This window comes from Peromyscus eremicus, chromosome 6, assembly GCF_949786415.1.
Source record: "Peromyscus eremicus chromosome 6, PerEre_H2_v1, whole genome shotgun sequence".
NCBI classification, from domain to species: Eukaryota; Metazoa; Chordata; class Mammalia; order Rodentia; family Cricetidae; genus Peromyscus; species Peromyscus eremicus.
The window spans coordinates 26,223,239-26,240,751 of record NC_081421.1 but is presented as its reverse complement, the minus strand read 5'-3'; the positions used below and the strand labels follow the sequence as shown (position 1 = coordinate 26,240,751).

The 17,513-nt window shown below is 45.7% G+C and overlaps 1 protein-coding gene across 1 annotated transcript in view; it reads right to left on the bottom strand.

Annotated features, from left to right (window-relative positions):
* Tnik (TRAF2 and NCK interacting kinase) overlaps positions 1 to 14,560 on the bottom strand; it is a 414,277-nt gene extending 399,717 nt beyond the window's left edge. Inside the window, exon 1 of the mRNA XM_059265292.1 lies at positions 14,165 to 14,560. Within this exon, the coding sequence (XP_059121275.1) occupies positions 14,165 to 14,221 (57 nt within the window). The 5' untranslated portion in view covers positions 14,222 to 14,560. The remainder of the gene's footprint in view (positions 1 to 14,164) is intronic.
* Between the last annotated feature and the right edge of the window lie 2,953 nt (positions 14,561 to 17,513).

Genomic DNA, 17,513 nt, shown 5'->3' with positions numbered 1-17,513 from the left:
CCCAGTAATAAGTTAGGCCTGGTAGCAGGCATTTGTATCGCCAGAACTGTGGAAGGAGGTGGGACAGGTGGGCACCTAGTGTCACTCACTCATCAGCCCATTTAGCTGGATGTGTGAGCTTCAGTTTCAGTGAGAAACCCTGCACTAAATTTACAGTGGGGAGATCCCCTCCACATACATGCACACATACCCCCTCACACAGATCTACACACATGATATACCCACATGCACTACATGTAAAAGAGGGGGATAAGGGGAAATCATAACGCACAGGATACCATCTATTGAGAATCCACACTGCTGAGTTCCCTGCTCCCTGCTGGGTAAACTGCACGGGTCCTTGTTCTGATTACTGTCAAATTCAGCAAGCATGAAGTTATACCCATAAGGAGACAATGCTCAGACCTGTGTCCTAAGCAGTGAGAAGTATTTAACACAGTCAAACTGGAGACGTTAGAGATGTTTCATTTCTTCAATGCATTTCTTTATGATGTATCTGACTGTGCCGACTAGTCTATTACCCTCAATAGAAATTAGGAAGCCACAGGGCACAGTCATGCCTCTGTGCCTTTCTCTACTCCATTTAACTCACTACAGCAACTTGATCTTAGGCCAGGGCACACACTAGAATATAGGAACTCAGCTTTAAATTAGTGTTGTTTGTGTTTCAGATCTCTGAGGACCAGAGTCACAGTTGACATGACATGAGCAGACATGACATGAGCAGATCACTCCAACCAGCTGGGTCAAGCAAGGGCATCAATGAAGTGCAGGTATGTGCCAACGCCACCAACAGGCTTAACCTAGCATCCCCAAACACCCCACTCTCTAACTGCCTAGCGTTGCATTGGTTTCCAAAGAACAGTCAGCACCAACTTCCAAATGTGTACATTTCTCATGGCTCTGTTCTGGATTGAACTACATTTTCTATCCAGATTATAATCAGAGAGGGTGTTTAATTGGATAATGTTTGCGACTACTTTGAAGATATAAAGTACCCCACAAATACTAAATATTATTATTATTGTTTAAATATAGTTTGCAATTACTGCTTACAACCTATTCCACCCACTTCCCTGCTATAACTTGATTACAGGCCGCTCAAAAATACCTAGAGGTAAAAATGATGAAACCACGTCCATGTGAAGCTCTGCATATTACCCTGGGCATAAATAATTTGTAGGCATTTTAGGGTGAGGGTTGGCTCATAAAATCTAGTAAATCAAAGCAGTTGGCCCCACATGACTGACAGCCATAGAATTGTTTCATTTTTAATAGTTTCTTACTTATAAACCAGGCAGAGTATCAGGGTGTACTCCAGAATGCAAGCTCGCTCGCTCTCTCTCTCTCTCTCTCTCTCTCTCTCTCTCTCTCTCTCTCTCTCCCCTCCATCTTCTACTTTTCTCCTTGTAATATATATATTTTTTTCTTGCAGAGCTGATAATCAAATCCAGGGCCTTACCTATGACAAATTCTCCACTTAAACTAAACTATACTCTAAACCCTCTACTGTAATCCTGAAATATTTAAATTCTTATGAAAAGCATGTTATAACCAAGATTTTAAGTAACTCTCTGGGAGATAAAGTCCTCTCTACTGGCTTCTGGATCATATGTGATCTTAAGTCAAACCCCCAGATGCAGCGTTCCCCGATTCCTAACCCCAGATGCAGTATTCCCCAACTCCTGACCCCAGATGCAGCATTTTCCTGGATGCCTGACCCCAGATGCAGCATTCCCCGATTCCTGACCCCAGATGCAGCATTTTCCCCGATTCCTGACCCCAGATGAAGCATTCCCCAATTCCTAAAAATGACAAAACTCTGAGTCTGGCACCACAAGTCACCTAAAACAAACTTGCTTGAGGATTTTCCAAAAATAATGGCCGATTTGCCGTGAACATCTCTATGCGTTGCACAGGGAGAGTGGTGACAATCCTAAAAGAACATAAGCTGTGTGATTAAGTTTGCATTCTAAGTTGGTGTTTGTTGGTTAAGACAACAGTATCATCATAAGGAAGAAATCCTCAGAAAATAACTTCTAACAGCACTACTAAGATCATCAAAGACGGAACTTGTGCCCGACACTGAAGCTGAGTTCTACTAGTTCTGACCTTATGACCAGGGTCATCCACAAAATGACAGCGATGTGGGTCCCAATGGGGAAGTGGCTTTGGGGACACTAGTCAGCCATATGCTCAGCCATTTAGCAGCACTGTACCTTTCCTTTGGTAAATTAATTGCTTTTTCTAAGCTTTTCATATTTGTTTGCAAATGATATCACATACATCCTAGGAAATTGGAAAGGAATTTAGCAATGTTGAGAACTTTCCTGCTTTTATTCTAAATTACACTTCCAAAAAAGTACAGGGAAGGAGAGGTACGAAAAAAAACCTTATTTATAAAGATGCTTATTGAAATACTATTTATAAGGGTCAAAAAGCTTGATATGGTCTCAAACTTCATCAATAGGAATTAAATATTATGACACATCTTTGTAGTAAAATTCTAAATATTCTAAAAACATGATTAGAAAATTAAACATTGACTAAAAGTCTATTAAGTACTAAATGTTTTAGTCATGATAACAATTCTAGATATGAATTTTTAAGATAAATACTAAAATTTTTATAAATGAAATAATATGATTTTTCAAGATCATATGGAAGATGAAGTGGTAAGGAGCTCTGTGGAAACATGATTCATCATGAGGAATGCTAAAGGCAGAGATATTTACCAACTTTGTGTGTGTGCTTTCTTAAGAGTATTTTTGAGATTAATTCAAAGTGCATAAAATTCACTCTCTTGAAGTTGACAAGTGACTTTTACTGAATTTACAAAGTTGAATGAGAGCATTTAGACCATCAGCTCCAGCAATCATTAAATCACTTTATTTCTCCATGGATTTTCCTAGTCTGGAAATTTCTCAGAAATGCAGTCATACAACAGGTGGTGTGGCTTCTCTTACTAGGCTAATGCTCATCCATATGGCAGCACAAATCAGCACTTTCTTTTATTGCTAAAGGCTATTCCATCATATGGTGTTCTACTTTGCTCTCTGTTGCTGTGATATTCCACGGTCAAAGGCAACTTAGGGGAAAACCTAGTTTAATAAACGTATAGTTCCAGGTCATGGTCTATTATCGAAGGATGCTGGGACAGGAACTCAGCCAGAAACCATGGAGAATGCTGTATTGGCCTAGTCACTGGCTCATGCTTTCTTACAGAATCCAGACCCATGGCCTAGGGATGGTACTGCACACAGGGCCCAGAGTAGGCCCTCTCACGTTAATCTTCAACCAAGACAGGCATGTTCACAGGCCGATCTGATCTGAGAAATCCCTCCATTTAAGTTCCCTCTTCCTTGATGACTCTAGGTCTAGGTTGAGTCAAGCTGACAATAAATCTATGCACATGTGATAAACTGCATATTACTTATTCATTAACTGATAAGAGATTGGTTTCCTTCTTAGAGCTACATTAAAGATCCATACACATTTCAGTATGGATATATGTTCTAACTTGGGTATATACTAGAAGTAGATTGCTGAGTCAACTCATAATTCTAAAATTTAACATTTTGAGGAGCTGCCCAATTATTTTCCGAGTACTAATAAGCCAGAATTCTGTCAATTTTACGTGACTTTAAAATATCCTATAGTAATGTCTTAGGGTTTCTATTGTTGTGAAGAGACACCATGACCATGACAACTCTTATAAATGAAAACATTTAATTAGGGTTGGCTTACAAGTTCAGAGGCTCAGTCCATTATCATCACAGTGGAAAGTATGGCTAACCCAAACAGACATGGTGCTGGAGAAAGACCTTAGAGTTCTACATACGGGTCAGTAGATAGCAGGAAGAGAGAGAGCCACAGGGCCTGGCTTGAGCACTTGAAACCCCAAAGCCCACCCCAGTGACACACTTCCTCCAACAAGGCCATACCGCCTAATAGTTCTGCTCCCTATGAGCCTGGGGAGTCCTTTTTCATTCAAACCCCACAAGAAAAGAGGATTTTTTTAAAGGCCACCTCAGAGACAATCATCAATAGCATGGGGAAAGATTGATTACTAAGTTTGTTTGCTTGCTTGCTTGCTTGCTTGCTTGTTTTACAGGTAAGGAATTGAGTGCCTTGCCCACACTTACCAGCATACTGTATCCTCAGCCATCTTTTTTTTTTTTTATTTTGGAACATAGTCTCTCTTCAAGCTGCCCATACTGGCCTTGAACTCACTTTGCAGCTCAGGCAGATTTTGAATTTGTAACCATGTTGCCCCAGCCTTCCACACAGCTGAGATTACAGGCCTGTACCATGAGGCCTTGATGATGGTTAAGTTTATGTAACAGATTGCAGCTAATATATGAAATACAATCTTAATTCTTTTAAAGCTATTTATTTAGCTATACATAAGAAAAGTTACTAATCCGTCTATCAAAGTATATCAGTGGTTATCATGAGAACCATATGGAACCTCTTTTTGCTTGTTCATTGTTAGAAAATTTTGTGTAATGGCCATGAGTTGCTTTTATAATGAAATAAAGAGAAAGCTTTGTTTATTCAGTTAAAGAAATTTTTAACAATCCAGCAGTTTTTGCTCACATTTAGTCTGTGTTTTTGGACACTGGAATCCCTGGGCTACCCTGATCACACATGGGCTTGGCCCTTACACATATTTCAAGCTCTTAAAGTTAGACTCTCTTGGCACATAAATATTAGCCATTCACTCATTTAATGAGTTGCTTTCTTGCTTATGCAGTGAGGGAGATAGGGTCCAGAGCCTTGCTCACACTAAGCAAGCTCCCCACCACTGAGCTACAGGGCCCCAGGTGCCCAACTTCTTTTGTTTTAAGATAGGGTGTAAAGACTGTGTCCGGACTGGGCTCAAGCCTGCAATCACTCTGTCTCAGCCTCCTGGCCAGTGAGCCTGCACCACCATATAGGGAGATACTCACCTATACTATTAACCCAGCTGTGCTTTCCTCCGCCCCACAGTTACAGAGATCTGAACGCTTAACAAGTGACAATGTTTTATTTCTATATAAAAGCAACTTTGCCGGCATTTTTGTGGCCACACTTTGCCAAGTTTATTTTTGTACTGTAGGAAAAACAGATTCTCTAAGATGGCCTGGGTGTTAGCAAACCAGTTGAGTGATGTGGAGGAACCGGACCCCAGCTCTGCTTTGGGGCTTCATCCTGCAAGAGAGGGGACTTCTCTGAGCTCCAGTGCCTACTTACAGAAGAGGTAAGTTGCATCACTAAGACTAGGTAGAAAGACTGATAGACAGATGTGTCAACAGTTAGATATCCAAACACAATCACCCGTGAATTTTCATTTCATCCTTCCTTAGTTGAATGATTCAGTGGCTTTAGCCTGTGGTCTACTTTTATCAGAAACTGGCACACAACTTTTTTGGATGTGTGAGGCAACATGAATAAATATGATCCTTTATACATAAAATAATTAACTTCATGAATTGGACTAATATTTACTTGCTGAGTATTTATCATGTGCTGTGTGTCAGGCAATGTTTTAAACACCAGGAATAATGCATACAGCAAGATCTCTTTAAAAGCAAAGCTCTAGATCCAGTGGGGTGCACAAATTTTTTTATAATTCTAAATAGTCAGAATTGTTTTAAAGACAATAAAAACCTGCATTAAATACTCAAAGGGTGGGTGACTTAGAGATATATAGGAAAGATCTGCCCCTGAGTCAGCACATGGCTCTCACAGTCTGAAGAGATAATGCATCAGAGCAAACCTCTGTGGTAGGCACTTGGTGATGCTTGGCTCTGGCAACGTGACACCATGTAGTGCCCTTCCCCACTGACTAGAGCTAACCTGAATCACAGACAAGAAAGCAGGAAGTTGTGATGTGTTACTTCCAAGACTACATCCTCAAAGACTGTTGCTTTTATCTTGTCCACTGAGATGACTCTGTCTGGGAAAGTGTTGCCACATCACAAGGATGCTCCAGCGTGACGTCATGAGTCTGTGCTACTTTTCGTTCTACTGTTATGATGAAGACCATGACCAAAAGCAGCTTTGGGAAGGAAATGGTTCCTCTGACATGTATATCCTGAGTCCATTGAGAGAGGCCAAGGCAGTGCCTGAAGAAGGAGGCCGTGACGAACACTGCATACTGGCTTGCACCCCAGGCTTGCTCAGCCTGCTTTCCTATGCGGTCCAGCACCACCTGCCCAAGTGTGGCACTGCCCCCAGGGAGCTGGACCCTCTCACATCAGTTTAAATCCAGAAAACGCCCTACAGACTTGCCTACAGGCAATCTTACAGTAGCATTTTCTTAACAAAGATTTCCTCCTCACAGATATATCCAGATTTGTGTCAAGTTGACAAAAACCAATGTGCACAGACCTCCTACCGTCTCCAAACCCCCTTCCACCCATTGCTATCTCTGTCAGAATAAAAATTTAAGGTCATCTTCCAATGGATTCCCAGAAATATAACCCTTCCTACCTGTTATTATTTTTCAATAAAAAGCTGTCCTAAACATCACAAGGATATTAAAAAAAATACCGAAAACACCTTGGTGTGAGTATGTGGGCACACACACACACACACACGCACGCACGCACGCACGCACGCACGCACGCGCACACACACACACCAGCCTTTAGATTCTAACTCTCAGAATATGAAATCTCTCAAGACAGAATATGAAGAAAATTGAAGCAATTTTTGCCATAAGAAAATTCTAGAAACAAGGACTCTTCTACACAGGATTTGGCATTGTATTTCTCATGATTACTGTTTCTGAAATTGCACTGTGTGTAACAGGCATCCAGGCATCCATTGGAGGTGTACTCTCCATAAAAAGTGTTCCCTCAAGTCATGCTACCTACAGAGCATAATTGAACGCACGTTCCCTGAGACTGTGCCTTGGCCAGCATGGGTCTGCTTTTCTGAAGTTCCTGTATCTTCTGTAGGCAGTCCCACCTCCAGACCCTCTAAAAGGACTGCCCATGTATAGTTGTCAATATGATGTCTATTTTTTCATTGTGTGAAAAACCCTGAAGAGAATTCCCTGGGAGACACAACATGCACTCTGCTTTCAGGAGGCTTGTTGTCTAGTGGATGTGATCTAGGAAGGCACATCCTGAGTATTAGGAGAGAAGCATGAGGTCAGATCTGTAAGTGGCAGAGAGAACTTGTACTTGAGAAAAAACAAGGACAACTGTTTAAAAATGGTGGCCTATGTATGTTTGTTATTGGGGAAGCAGGTACCAGGAAGGTCAACAAGGTAGGATGTGCCCTAAGGAGAATCCATCAGGTGGAAGAATTGTTCTTTGTGTCAGTAGGAAGCTGGTTATTGTAATGAAAGAGCATGATGGTAGACCAGCTGAATGGCAACTAGTTTAGACCTTGCTGAAGTGTGGACTTTGGTCCATAGGCTAGGCAGTCAAGGAAGGCCTGATTAAAAAAAAAAAAGTGACCAGTACTTTAAAAGACAGACATGGCTGCCATGATGAGGCTGGTCAGGGGAAGGCTGGGGTGGAGACCTAGGAGGTGGGTCTGGTCACGAGTGTTGCCCAGAGAAGAGTCGTTCCACGAGCTACAGAGAAGAACGGAGACAATCGGATCAAACAACAGATGTTCAGAAAGAATATTGATGCTTGGAGTGGAGGGAAAGTATGTTTTCAGGATTCAGGGTATGTTGGGACAACTGGGCTCAGGCTGGACAAGTAGGAAGAGGTAGAGGGGATTATCTTTTTCTAAAGGTAGCAATCAGAATGGGAGAAACCATCCCACAGGTCCACAAGCTTTCCCCATAGGAACCTCACATTTATATGCACAGAAGAACATTTAATTAAAAAATATCATGGAGATGTTCTTGAAGTTCTCAGCATAATGCTAAGAAACTAGCTTAGATTTCCCTCTAAAAGAACTACACCCTCCCCCCCAGGATAGAAGCAGCAATGTGAAATTCAAGCATCTCTCAGACTCCAGTTATCCCAACTTCTGTCAGAAGCATAAAGAATGCCTCACTCAGCTGGGCATGACGGCCAGGATTCCATTGCAGCAGCCCAGGAAGACTGCTCCCCCTGAAAGAGGAGTGGTGTCAAAGCAGGGAGGGTATGGATTCATTCGGAGCAGAAGGCAGAAAGGGCCAACCAGCAAGACTCAGAGTGATGAGCTTTCAGGGAGCCTTAGAGATAGGGGGAGGGGATACTTGATGTAGTAACAGCTTCTGAAGTGCTTTCATCAATGAAATTTCCCATGACCTCCTAAGTAGACAATTATGCAAACAGCAAACCAAGACTTGTATTAGACTTTGTATTAAAGATTACTTCGGTTAATAATGAGTACTAAAAATGCTACGTTTATTTCACTGATGTTCTGCTAACTATTGCTGCATCCTGTCTTTTTTTATGTTCATTGGTGTTTTGACTGCATGTATGTCTGTGTGAGGGTGTCAGGTTCCCTGGAACTGGAGTTACAGACAGTTGTGAGCTGCAGTGTGGGTGCTCGGAATTGAACCCAGATACTCTGGAAGAGCAACCAGTGCTCATAACCACTGAGCCATCTCTCCAGCCCTTGCTACATCCTATCTTATTAGGAGGCCATGTCATTGCAAAGAAAGTATATTTCACAGTCTGGGAGGAACAACAAAGTCATCTAGAGGGAAACTGCTGTGCCCTGCCAACCTAAGATACCCTTCTCAGTCCACGCAACTTTACCAAAATCCTATTGTAGACCAAACTTAATTAAGTGCTCTGGGGCAATGAATTAATAATGTGTCAAGAATTCTTTAAGACCTAACAGACACCTGACCAGGTTTTAAGCACAGGGCTATTAATGTATCATCTTTTAAGTGTCCACTCCATTCCATTCTCTCTGAAAAAGAAAAACTATGAAAAGACATGATATAGTGTTTGCATTTGAATAATGGGTCATCCATACAAAAAGACAAGAAAGAGAAAGTGCTTTCATGAATAAGGCTGATGAATGATACTAGTCTAGAAACATAGTAATCTTTAAAAAGCTTCTGGGTGTCCTTTCTTCTCTAGAATGGATGTCTATCCTAGAACCAAGCTCAACTGAGGACCCGAGAAAAGTGTACAAGGCTACGTGAGCACATAAGCTAGTCTGTTTCAATGCTATTGAAAAGAGGCATCTTCAATGAAGAACAGTTGAGGAACAAACCTGTTATCAACCTCTGGCCTCCACAGGCATGGACACATATGCACATACACACACTCAAAATATGTGCCTTCAAAACAAACACAGCGGGCACACGCCTGTAATCCCAACGCTCAGGAGGTAAGGCAGAAGTATTCACAGTTCAAGGCCAGTCTAGGCTACAGAGTGAGTTTCACACCATCCTTGGCTGTATCTTAATAACCCGTCTCAAAAAACAAACAAAAAGCATCCTTCTGCATCTTCTACCAGGCGCAGTCACTGGGATCAAATGTTGGTGAGTTGGAGTTTCCCATAAAGTTCTATGTAATGACACATTTGTTTGCTTCCTTGTGATTTAAATGCTCTGCCATAGAGTCTTTGACTTTAGACCCCAGGGGGATGACGACAAACAGCTGTCCTTCCATCTTTGTGCTCCTGACGCTTAAGTGGCATGCCCCAAATCACAGAACTTATAGGATGTGCACAGAGAATCCAGACACTTGTGGCCTTTCCACCTCATTCACTCATGCATTCATTCATATACTCACCCCTTCATTCATCCAGTCATCCAGTCATTTATTTAACTAATGAGGCATCTAAATTCAAATGACTCTATGGCCCTTAACAAACCTCTTGTGAGGAGGCAAAAAGAGAACCTCACATCCCTTGTAACACAAGTATGAAGTCTGCAGTCAAGAGATGCATGCAAGCTTTCCAAATGAGATCAATTTTTCAATTTGGGTTTTGATGGAGGAAGAAATGGTTAGGGTCTGAGACGACTCAGTTGGTCAAGTGCTTCCCACACAAGCATGAGGACCTGAGTTTGGATCCCCAGCAGCCACACACAGAATAAAACCTGTCTGTGGCAGTGATGGATATGGAGGCAGGGTGGGAATAGGAAGGTTCCTGGGGCTTAGGGACAAGCTAGTCTTGCCCAATCAGTAGGCTACAGGTTGAGTGAGAGTAGAATGGGAGATGACAGCTCTTTGGAGGACCTGGGTGTGATTCTCATATGGCAACTCACAACCATCTCTAACTCCAGTTCTATGGATCAGACATCCACCTTTGGCCTCCTCTGCAGGCTCCCAGCAGGCACTTGGTGCACTGGCATGCATGAGTACATAAAAAATTAACCGAAAAAAGAAAAGGTACAGAAAACTAGAGGATGTCACCCGACCTTGACCTGTGGCCTCTACATTCACATGCACACACCCACATGCATGACACCTGTGCACATGCATGTACCAACTTACATATGCTTACACTGCACACACATATGGGGAGAAGGAGAGGAAGACGACAGAGAATGGCTGAGCCGGAAAGGCAAGGGGGTAGAGAAAGGTGGGTGTGAGTCATCTCATGTTGTTCGAACAGAAAAGGGTGTCTGAGTCCTGCTCCAAGCTGAAAGTACAGGGTCAGCACCTGACCTTGAATGTCTGACACCGTGGGCCAAGCTGAGGAGAGCCAGTGTGCTCCAGTTCAGAAACATGATAATCTTCAAAAAGCTTTCTGGCTGAGCTTCCCCTCACACGCAGTCGCGCATCATGGGGGATAATTTCATCTTCTAATCCAGGGATGTCTCAAGCAGGCATGACTCAAGCCCAGGTCTGAATAGGGGATTGTGTGCAGTAGTCAGTGTGCATGTACACACATTTTCATACACCCACACAGACAGAGTTTATGTCCATAATACTGTATGTAATATCCGCATCTACAGTGATTGTACAAAGCATGCATGAACGCCAGCAACCTCACACACAGAGGCATCTGAATGATGTGCGTGTCTGCACGGACCCCTGGGACATGTTCAGATGGAGATGGGTTACTGAGAGGCTATCTGTGCAGGGCAACCGTCTGTGCTACATGATTTAGATTGCCATTTGCCTGCAAAGAAGGGACTGAAAGAAGGCGGGACAGGATAAATTCCAAAGGTGCCTAATAGCTCTGCTCACTTGCATTGATAAGTTCTCTGCTTCTAGCAGGTTGTTTACTTTTATGAAAAAAAAAATTCCTTGACCCTGGTCCAATGACTTATCTTGGCTTCCCCCTCCCCCGACCCCCAAGCAGAAGACATATCACTGATTTCCTTTTCAGCTACAGATGATGTCTCTTAGAGAGAAGACTGAGGAGTCGGGAACCATAGACTCTCTCCTCTAGCTGCTTTATCTCCCCTTTGGCTGTGTGACCTTGGACAACAGACTTTCCCTCTCTGGGCTTCAGTCTCCCGGATGACACATGAGAGGAATGGCCAGTTCTTTTCCAGTGTTCATCTATGAACCCATCCCTACCCAGCACCCAAGATTCAGCTGAGCTTCATGAACTCTGAGATGAGGACTCAATAAGTTGAATTCTGATGATCTGTTTTCTAATGAAAGATCCCACTTCATTTCACAGGCACAAAACAAAACAAACAACAACAACAAAACCCAAACACCCAAATCTTGCATGAGTTAAGTGATAGGGATACTGGATGCTCTGGTTTGAATTATGCATTGTTCCTATTTGGGGGAATTTTAGACGGGGCCCAGTCTGGGATCACTGGCTGAGAACAATGAGTCCCCAAAGTCAGAAGGGGAAAGGCCTCTCTAGACAGGAGGTGCTTTTAAACCCCCAAGCGCAGGGTTTACAAAGAGCATTGATTGTATACATTAAAGAGCCACGGGAACATGGAGGGGCTGGCAGGCTAACTCACCGACCTTGCCTGCATTTCAGGGGTCAGGCTTTTCCTCAGGAGGTGCTTGCTTACAGGTTTTACTGCAAGCTTAGGAATCAACGTCTCCAAATCTGGGGAGCCAGCCACCATCTACACTCTGATGTGTGTGGCCCACCCACTAGCCCTGGGAGACAAACCTATCTGCAGGCTTCCTCCACCACAAGACTGACTGAAGCTCCCAGGCCTGCTGAGTACAAGTGTCTGCCCATCTGCATAAGTCTTCCAGCCAGCAGCTCCCCAGACTCCCCAGGAGCTGTAGTCCTAGCTCTTTGCATACCCCAGTGCAGGCAGAGAGTTCATTGAGCTTCCTGGGTGACAAAGAGCGATCCCAGGGAATCATGCAAAGATACCTGCTCCACACACAGATTGCAGGGCACAGGTCTCCCCGAGTGTGATGACAGCTTCTGTGCTTGGCATCTTAGAGAATCTTGCCCACAGGAGCCAATCCCCCCACCCCCAACTTAAAAATCACGTCAGGGAGAATGATGCTATGATTCTGGCTCAGCTAAATCACAAGCCTGGCTCATTGTTCAGGCCTACCTCTTAGCCACTCCTTCTTCCCCAAGTCTGGGCCACTGGTCCACCTGATTAACTCACCCACAGCACTCCCAGCCAGAGGAGAGTAAAAGAGAGCACAGTGGGAAAGAGGGAGCCACACATACACTTACTTGCCCAAAGCACCCACTCTGCTCCCAACCCCCACACTCGGCTGCCCACTGGTTCTGAATGTGGCCTTCGGCTCTAGAGAAACAGACAGTTTACTGTAATCATGCATGAATGAGCTTGTGCTGCCCGCTATCACCACAGCCAGTTTCAAAGGGCAGTCACTTCTCAACCTGAGCACTGCCTCTCTGAATCCTTGTCTCTCTGGACCAGAAGATAAGGAAAGGGCCAAGGATTCAAGGTGTGGGCGGAACAGAGGCTCACAGAGCCTGAAGAAAAAGTACCACTTCGATCAGACAGGTAGGTAGCATTTGTAAATGTCTGTAGAGAAAGAGGTAAGGGCAGGAGACACAGGTAAACGGCCCCAAGACTGAGCATCAGTCTAACAGTGTGTTCCGGAGGACCACTGAACTTCCACCCATCCTGGCAGTCAGTGAGCTACCAGCCTTCAGTCTTACCTACCCTCGGGGCGTCAAGCACATGCATTTGCTCTTTATTTTATTTTTAGTTCGGGAGAGGAAGAAACTAGTCGTACTGAGATTGGTGTCCAATCTTCCTCAGACCCCTGCTGCTGCCACCGCCACCACTCCTCCTTACCCCCTTCCTGGCAGGCAGCATCTAATTAAAATGGCAAGAACGCTGGGCTCCCTTCCCCGAAGGAGTGTGCTGGGATTAGGGGTGGGGGTGGGGAAGCGTCGAGGCTGCAGTGGGATTCCTGGCAGTATGATCTCCAAACAACAGCAAAATGGATTCTAGATCACTAAAGTCTTATTCAATACAGTGGAACGACGTCTGAGGTGTTTCAGAAGGTAAAGGCAAAGCAGCGAAGCTGGGGGAAGGGAAGGTGTTCTACAAAGGACTGGTCACAGACCCGGGAGACACACACACACACACACACACACACACACACACACACCACGCACACGCACACACAGTCTCTCCAGGGAGTTCCGGTGTGGTGGGGAGAAGCAGCTAAAGCGTCCCTTTCACCTGCTGAAGTTCAGCCATAAAACTGAAAGGTCACAGTCACCGAGTTAGAAAGGCATAGGCAGGGCTGAGTTCAAACCGCAGATAAAGGTGAGTGCACACTGGCGTTTAGGGAAGCGCTGAGCCTGAGCCCCGCACGGGAGGCAGAATCCGGGAGGCGAGCCAGTTGCCATCTACCAGACCAGCCCGGAACAGCAATTATTGTCCCTTGGAGCGGCAGGGTCGGCTGGTGGGGACAGCTAGGCTCACGATGGCATCTTGCAGGTAGCTGGCAACCCTGAGGGGCCAGTGCCTTTATTCTTGAGGAGATTCTTTTTGCATCCAGGAGCAGTCGGGTCTCGCGCCTTGGCACGAGACGGTTGCTCGGATGCACACACACACACACACACACACACACACACACACACACACACACACGCCTTTCATGTAATTCTCTTACACCGACCGCAGACGAAACTGACATAAGCTCCACCAGCTAGCTTCCTTGCGGAGCCCGGGAAGAGCCGAGGAGCACAAGGGCAGCCCATCCCCTGCTGTAGGGGTAGAGGCTCAGCCTAGAACCCCATCCGCTGCCCCGGAATCAGGACAGGAAGCCAGGGGACGTTCCCTCGCCCAGCCCCAGACCATTGGAAAGAAAGGAAAAAAACACGTTCTGCTCACCCTCAGGGCGGAGAGATCGATTTCATCCAGGCTGCGAGCTGGGGAGTCGCTCGCCATGTCGACTCTTCGCGGGAGAAATGGACCAAACCACCCCGAAGCGTCTGCCTTGGCAATTCCACCCTGGTCTATTTCGCTCGCGTCCTCATGCGGCTGTCCGCTAGAGAGGCCCGGGGCCCAGCCTCCCCCGCCCACCCGGGCCCCACAAGAGTCCGATCCCGATCTTCCGAGAGCGTCGATCCGCGGGATCCCGGAGCCCGACCTGCGCGGATCTCCAAGCCCGGAGCCGCGGTGCGTGTGGGCTGCGCGCCCTGATCGGCTAAGGGCGCTGGGGCTGCGTGGGTGTATTTAAATGGGACATGCTTCTTTGCTTGTGCGTGGATGGCGGCTGCATTGGCTGTTATAATGAGACATATCAACTCCTCCACTCAGCTGGGGGGGTGGGGGTGGAGAACCACACAGAACTGTCTATCACCGCTTCCTGGGAGGAGTGGGGGGGGGGGAGGCGTGGTCTCCGACTGGGGAGAGGCCGCGCTTCCTGACCGGGTCCCTCTGCACTAGCCAGGGTGGGGGAGGGGCGCTCACCCTTTCCGCCCCAGCTTTTGCGGGTTAATAGTGCTGAATCGGAAAAGCCGATCTTGAACCTCACTGTGCAGGGACCCGAAGGCTATTTTTTAATGTGTCCAATTTGTGCAATGCACCAAAATGGCCCTTCGATCGCATCTTGGGGTTTCTTGACTGGGTTCAGATGTTCTAATGGTGAAAAGGGTGGTGAGGAGAGGCAGCGGGAAAAGACAGCAGCGTCCTCCGTCCCCCATTAATTATTTGTGGGGCTGGAGTAAAGGCGGGCCGGTGCAACCGGTGCATATAAGGACTTGTGCGCAGAGAAGGGGATCCGCCTCCCGGCTCAGAGCCGGTTGGGGAGAAGCTCACACGCTCACGCTCGGAGCTCGCAGCCTGGCTTTGGCACCGGGCAGTGGCCACGGGGTCGCGGTCGTTTGCGGTTCCCGAGTTGCAGGAAGGCAGGCCCGTATCATCCGTAGTTCTCTCAGCTGGGTAGATTGACCAGAAGGTGGAAAGCCTGGAGATGTGAGCTCCATCTCGACATCGCCACACCCAGGACCTGCGCGTGCCGCAATTCCCCATGGAAATGACCGAATTGAAAAGCAAGCTTGCTCCCTGGGTGCAGTAGCTCGAAGGCTTCAGGTGACTCCCAGACCAACATTAATTGGGCAACACACTGCCGCCGAAGCCAGCGTTTCCTTCTCTGCGGCTTTTCCCCAGTGACCTACCCAGATTGACGGAGAAAGTTTGGCTTGGGGAGAGTAAGACGTGACATGCGAGCGATTTGACTTCTCCTGCTTTTTCACTCAATAGCTGGATGTTTGCAGTGATAACAGGACTTTCTGTTATCAAAAGTGTGAAGTCACTTCCCCAACTCCCGCGCAGACCTTCCTCTCTCCTGGGTTGGCCCCACAAAATACGTTTGAAGAAAACATTAATACTGAACTCTTCGCATTCCCTTCAATCCATCAATAGCTCAGAGAATGTTCCTTTCACATCTAAGACAGAGGCCAAGTGCATTGCAGGTTTTGGTTTTGACTCGGCTTTCTGTTTTGTTTTCTTTGGGGTGGGGGAAGAGGCTCCTTTTATTTATTTTATTGGTTGATTAGCTTGGTTTGGTTATAAGACCAGACCTCATGTACTTCAGGATGGCTTCTAATTCATTATGGAGCCGAGGATGGCCTTGAACTCATTCTCCTGCAAACACCTCCCAAGTACTCAGATTACAAGTGTACACCAACACTGGGCTGCTGCTACTTCTTAAATCATGACGTGTGAACTAAATACGAGCTTCAGAATATGTCAAGTGAACGAGTGAATGAACCTGCTGCTGCAGCTGGGGTTCGCGGGCCTGTTTTGTCCTGGACTCACTCTGGTGAATCCATGCTCGGTAGAACTGTACCATGACACTAAGAAGGCTCTTCCCATAGCATGCAAATGTCAGCAGTGGTCTGGGAGCTGTGCCTCTAAAGGTTATATGCTGAGTATCTTTTAATGTTTTAAAATATTTAAAGGGCTCTGTTTGACCTTGAATCCCCTAATGAAGTCATTCAGCTCATGTACTGGGTGCCGAACCTTGAGCCACTGTGAAGGAATGGGATAAAAGCCATCTTTCCCACCACCGCTGTTTCCTTTGTGTGTTATCTTTTTATTCTCACCCTTCATCGAGGCAGCAGGTAACATGTCTCCAGGTGAAAGAAAACCATTTCAGATTAGGTACTGAAGTTCCTAAGCAGGATAATGTTTAAAACTTCAAACTTGAAAATAGGAGACACTTTTTCCTGTGGAAAATTAATACAGAGTTATATGAAACATCACCAAAAAAAGATCTTTTTCCCTGACCCTAATAACTGGCACAAAATTCTCCTTTGGTGTGTAGAATTGGTTCAGAATAGTAGGTAGTGTTGTGGTTGCTACTGAGGAAGGCCCGCCTCTGAGCCAGAGAGGAAGCCCCCAGAGTCAGGCTTAGGCAGGAGTGTTGGCTACTTAAAGAGAGATCAGCAATGCACCCTAGAGAGTAAGGGACAGTGGGGGGGAGGAAGCCCTGCAGGTGAAGGGTGGTCCATCTTGGGACCAGGTGAAAACTGAGGTGGGGTTGGGCGGAGCTCTGCGTGCCCTGTGAAGGAACATCAAACTCCCTTCTTTAGGCCAGGTGCCTAAAGATTTCAGCTGTTCCACCATAAATGTCCTCATTTTTTTCCATCCGAATACAGTCTGTGCTCTTATCGACAGTTTTTTCCCTTTTGTCTAATTTAAAAGAAAGCATAAATCACTACTGTAAAAAGAAGTCCCCAGACCTCAGCATAAGCCACTCCATGATGGAAGTACCATTCAGGCTGTAAAACTCAGCATCACCGACTAAAACCAAAGCAAAGACCTGATCCATCAAAGTCCATAGTCCACCGAGATAGTCTCTAAATGGACTAACCTTGCTTGTGGGCTTCTGTAGTTCTGCTTCTGGCTAACTATTCTTGATAACTGAGGTGTGTCAACCCAGGGCATGGTTTTTTGTTTGTTTGTGTAGGTTTGGGTTTGTTTTTGTTTGTTTGTTTGTTTGTTTTGTGTGTGTGTGTGTATGCTTAAAAACTCACCCCAAGAAAGGCTCGGGGCTACACTGGGATCCTGAACACCCAGTGTAGTTGCTGGCTGGCTAATAAAGACTTGCTATTGGCTTAACCCGTGTCCAAGCTGTCTTCTCTGGTGAATACTCCATAACACTAAACATACCTGCTCTTATAGAAAGGAAATCATGCAATTAAATATAATGGAAATGAAATCGCTACCATTA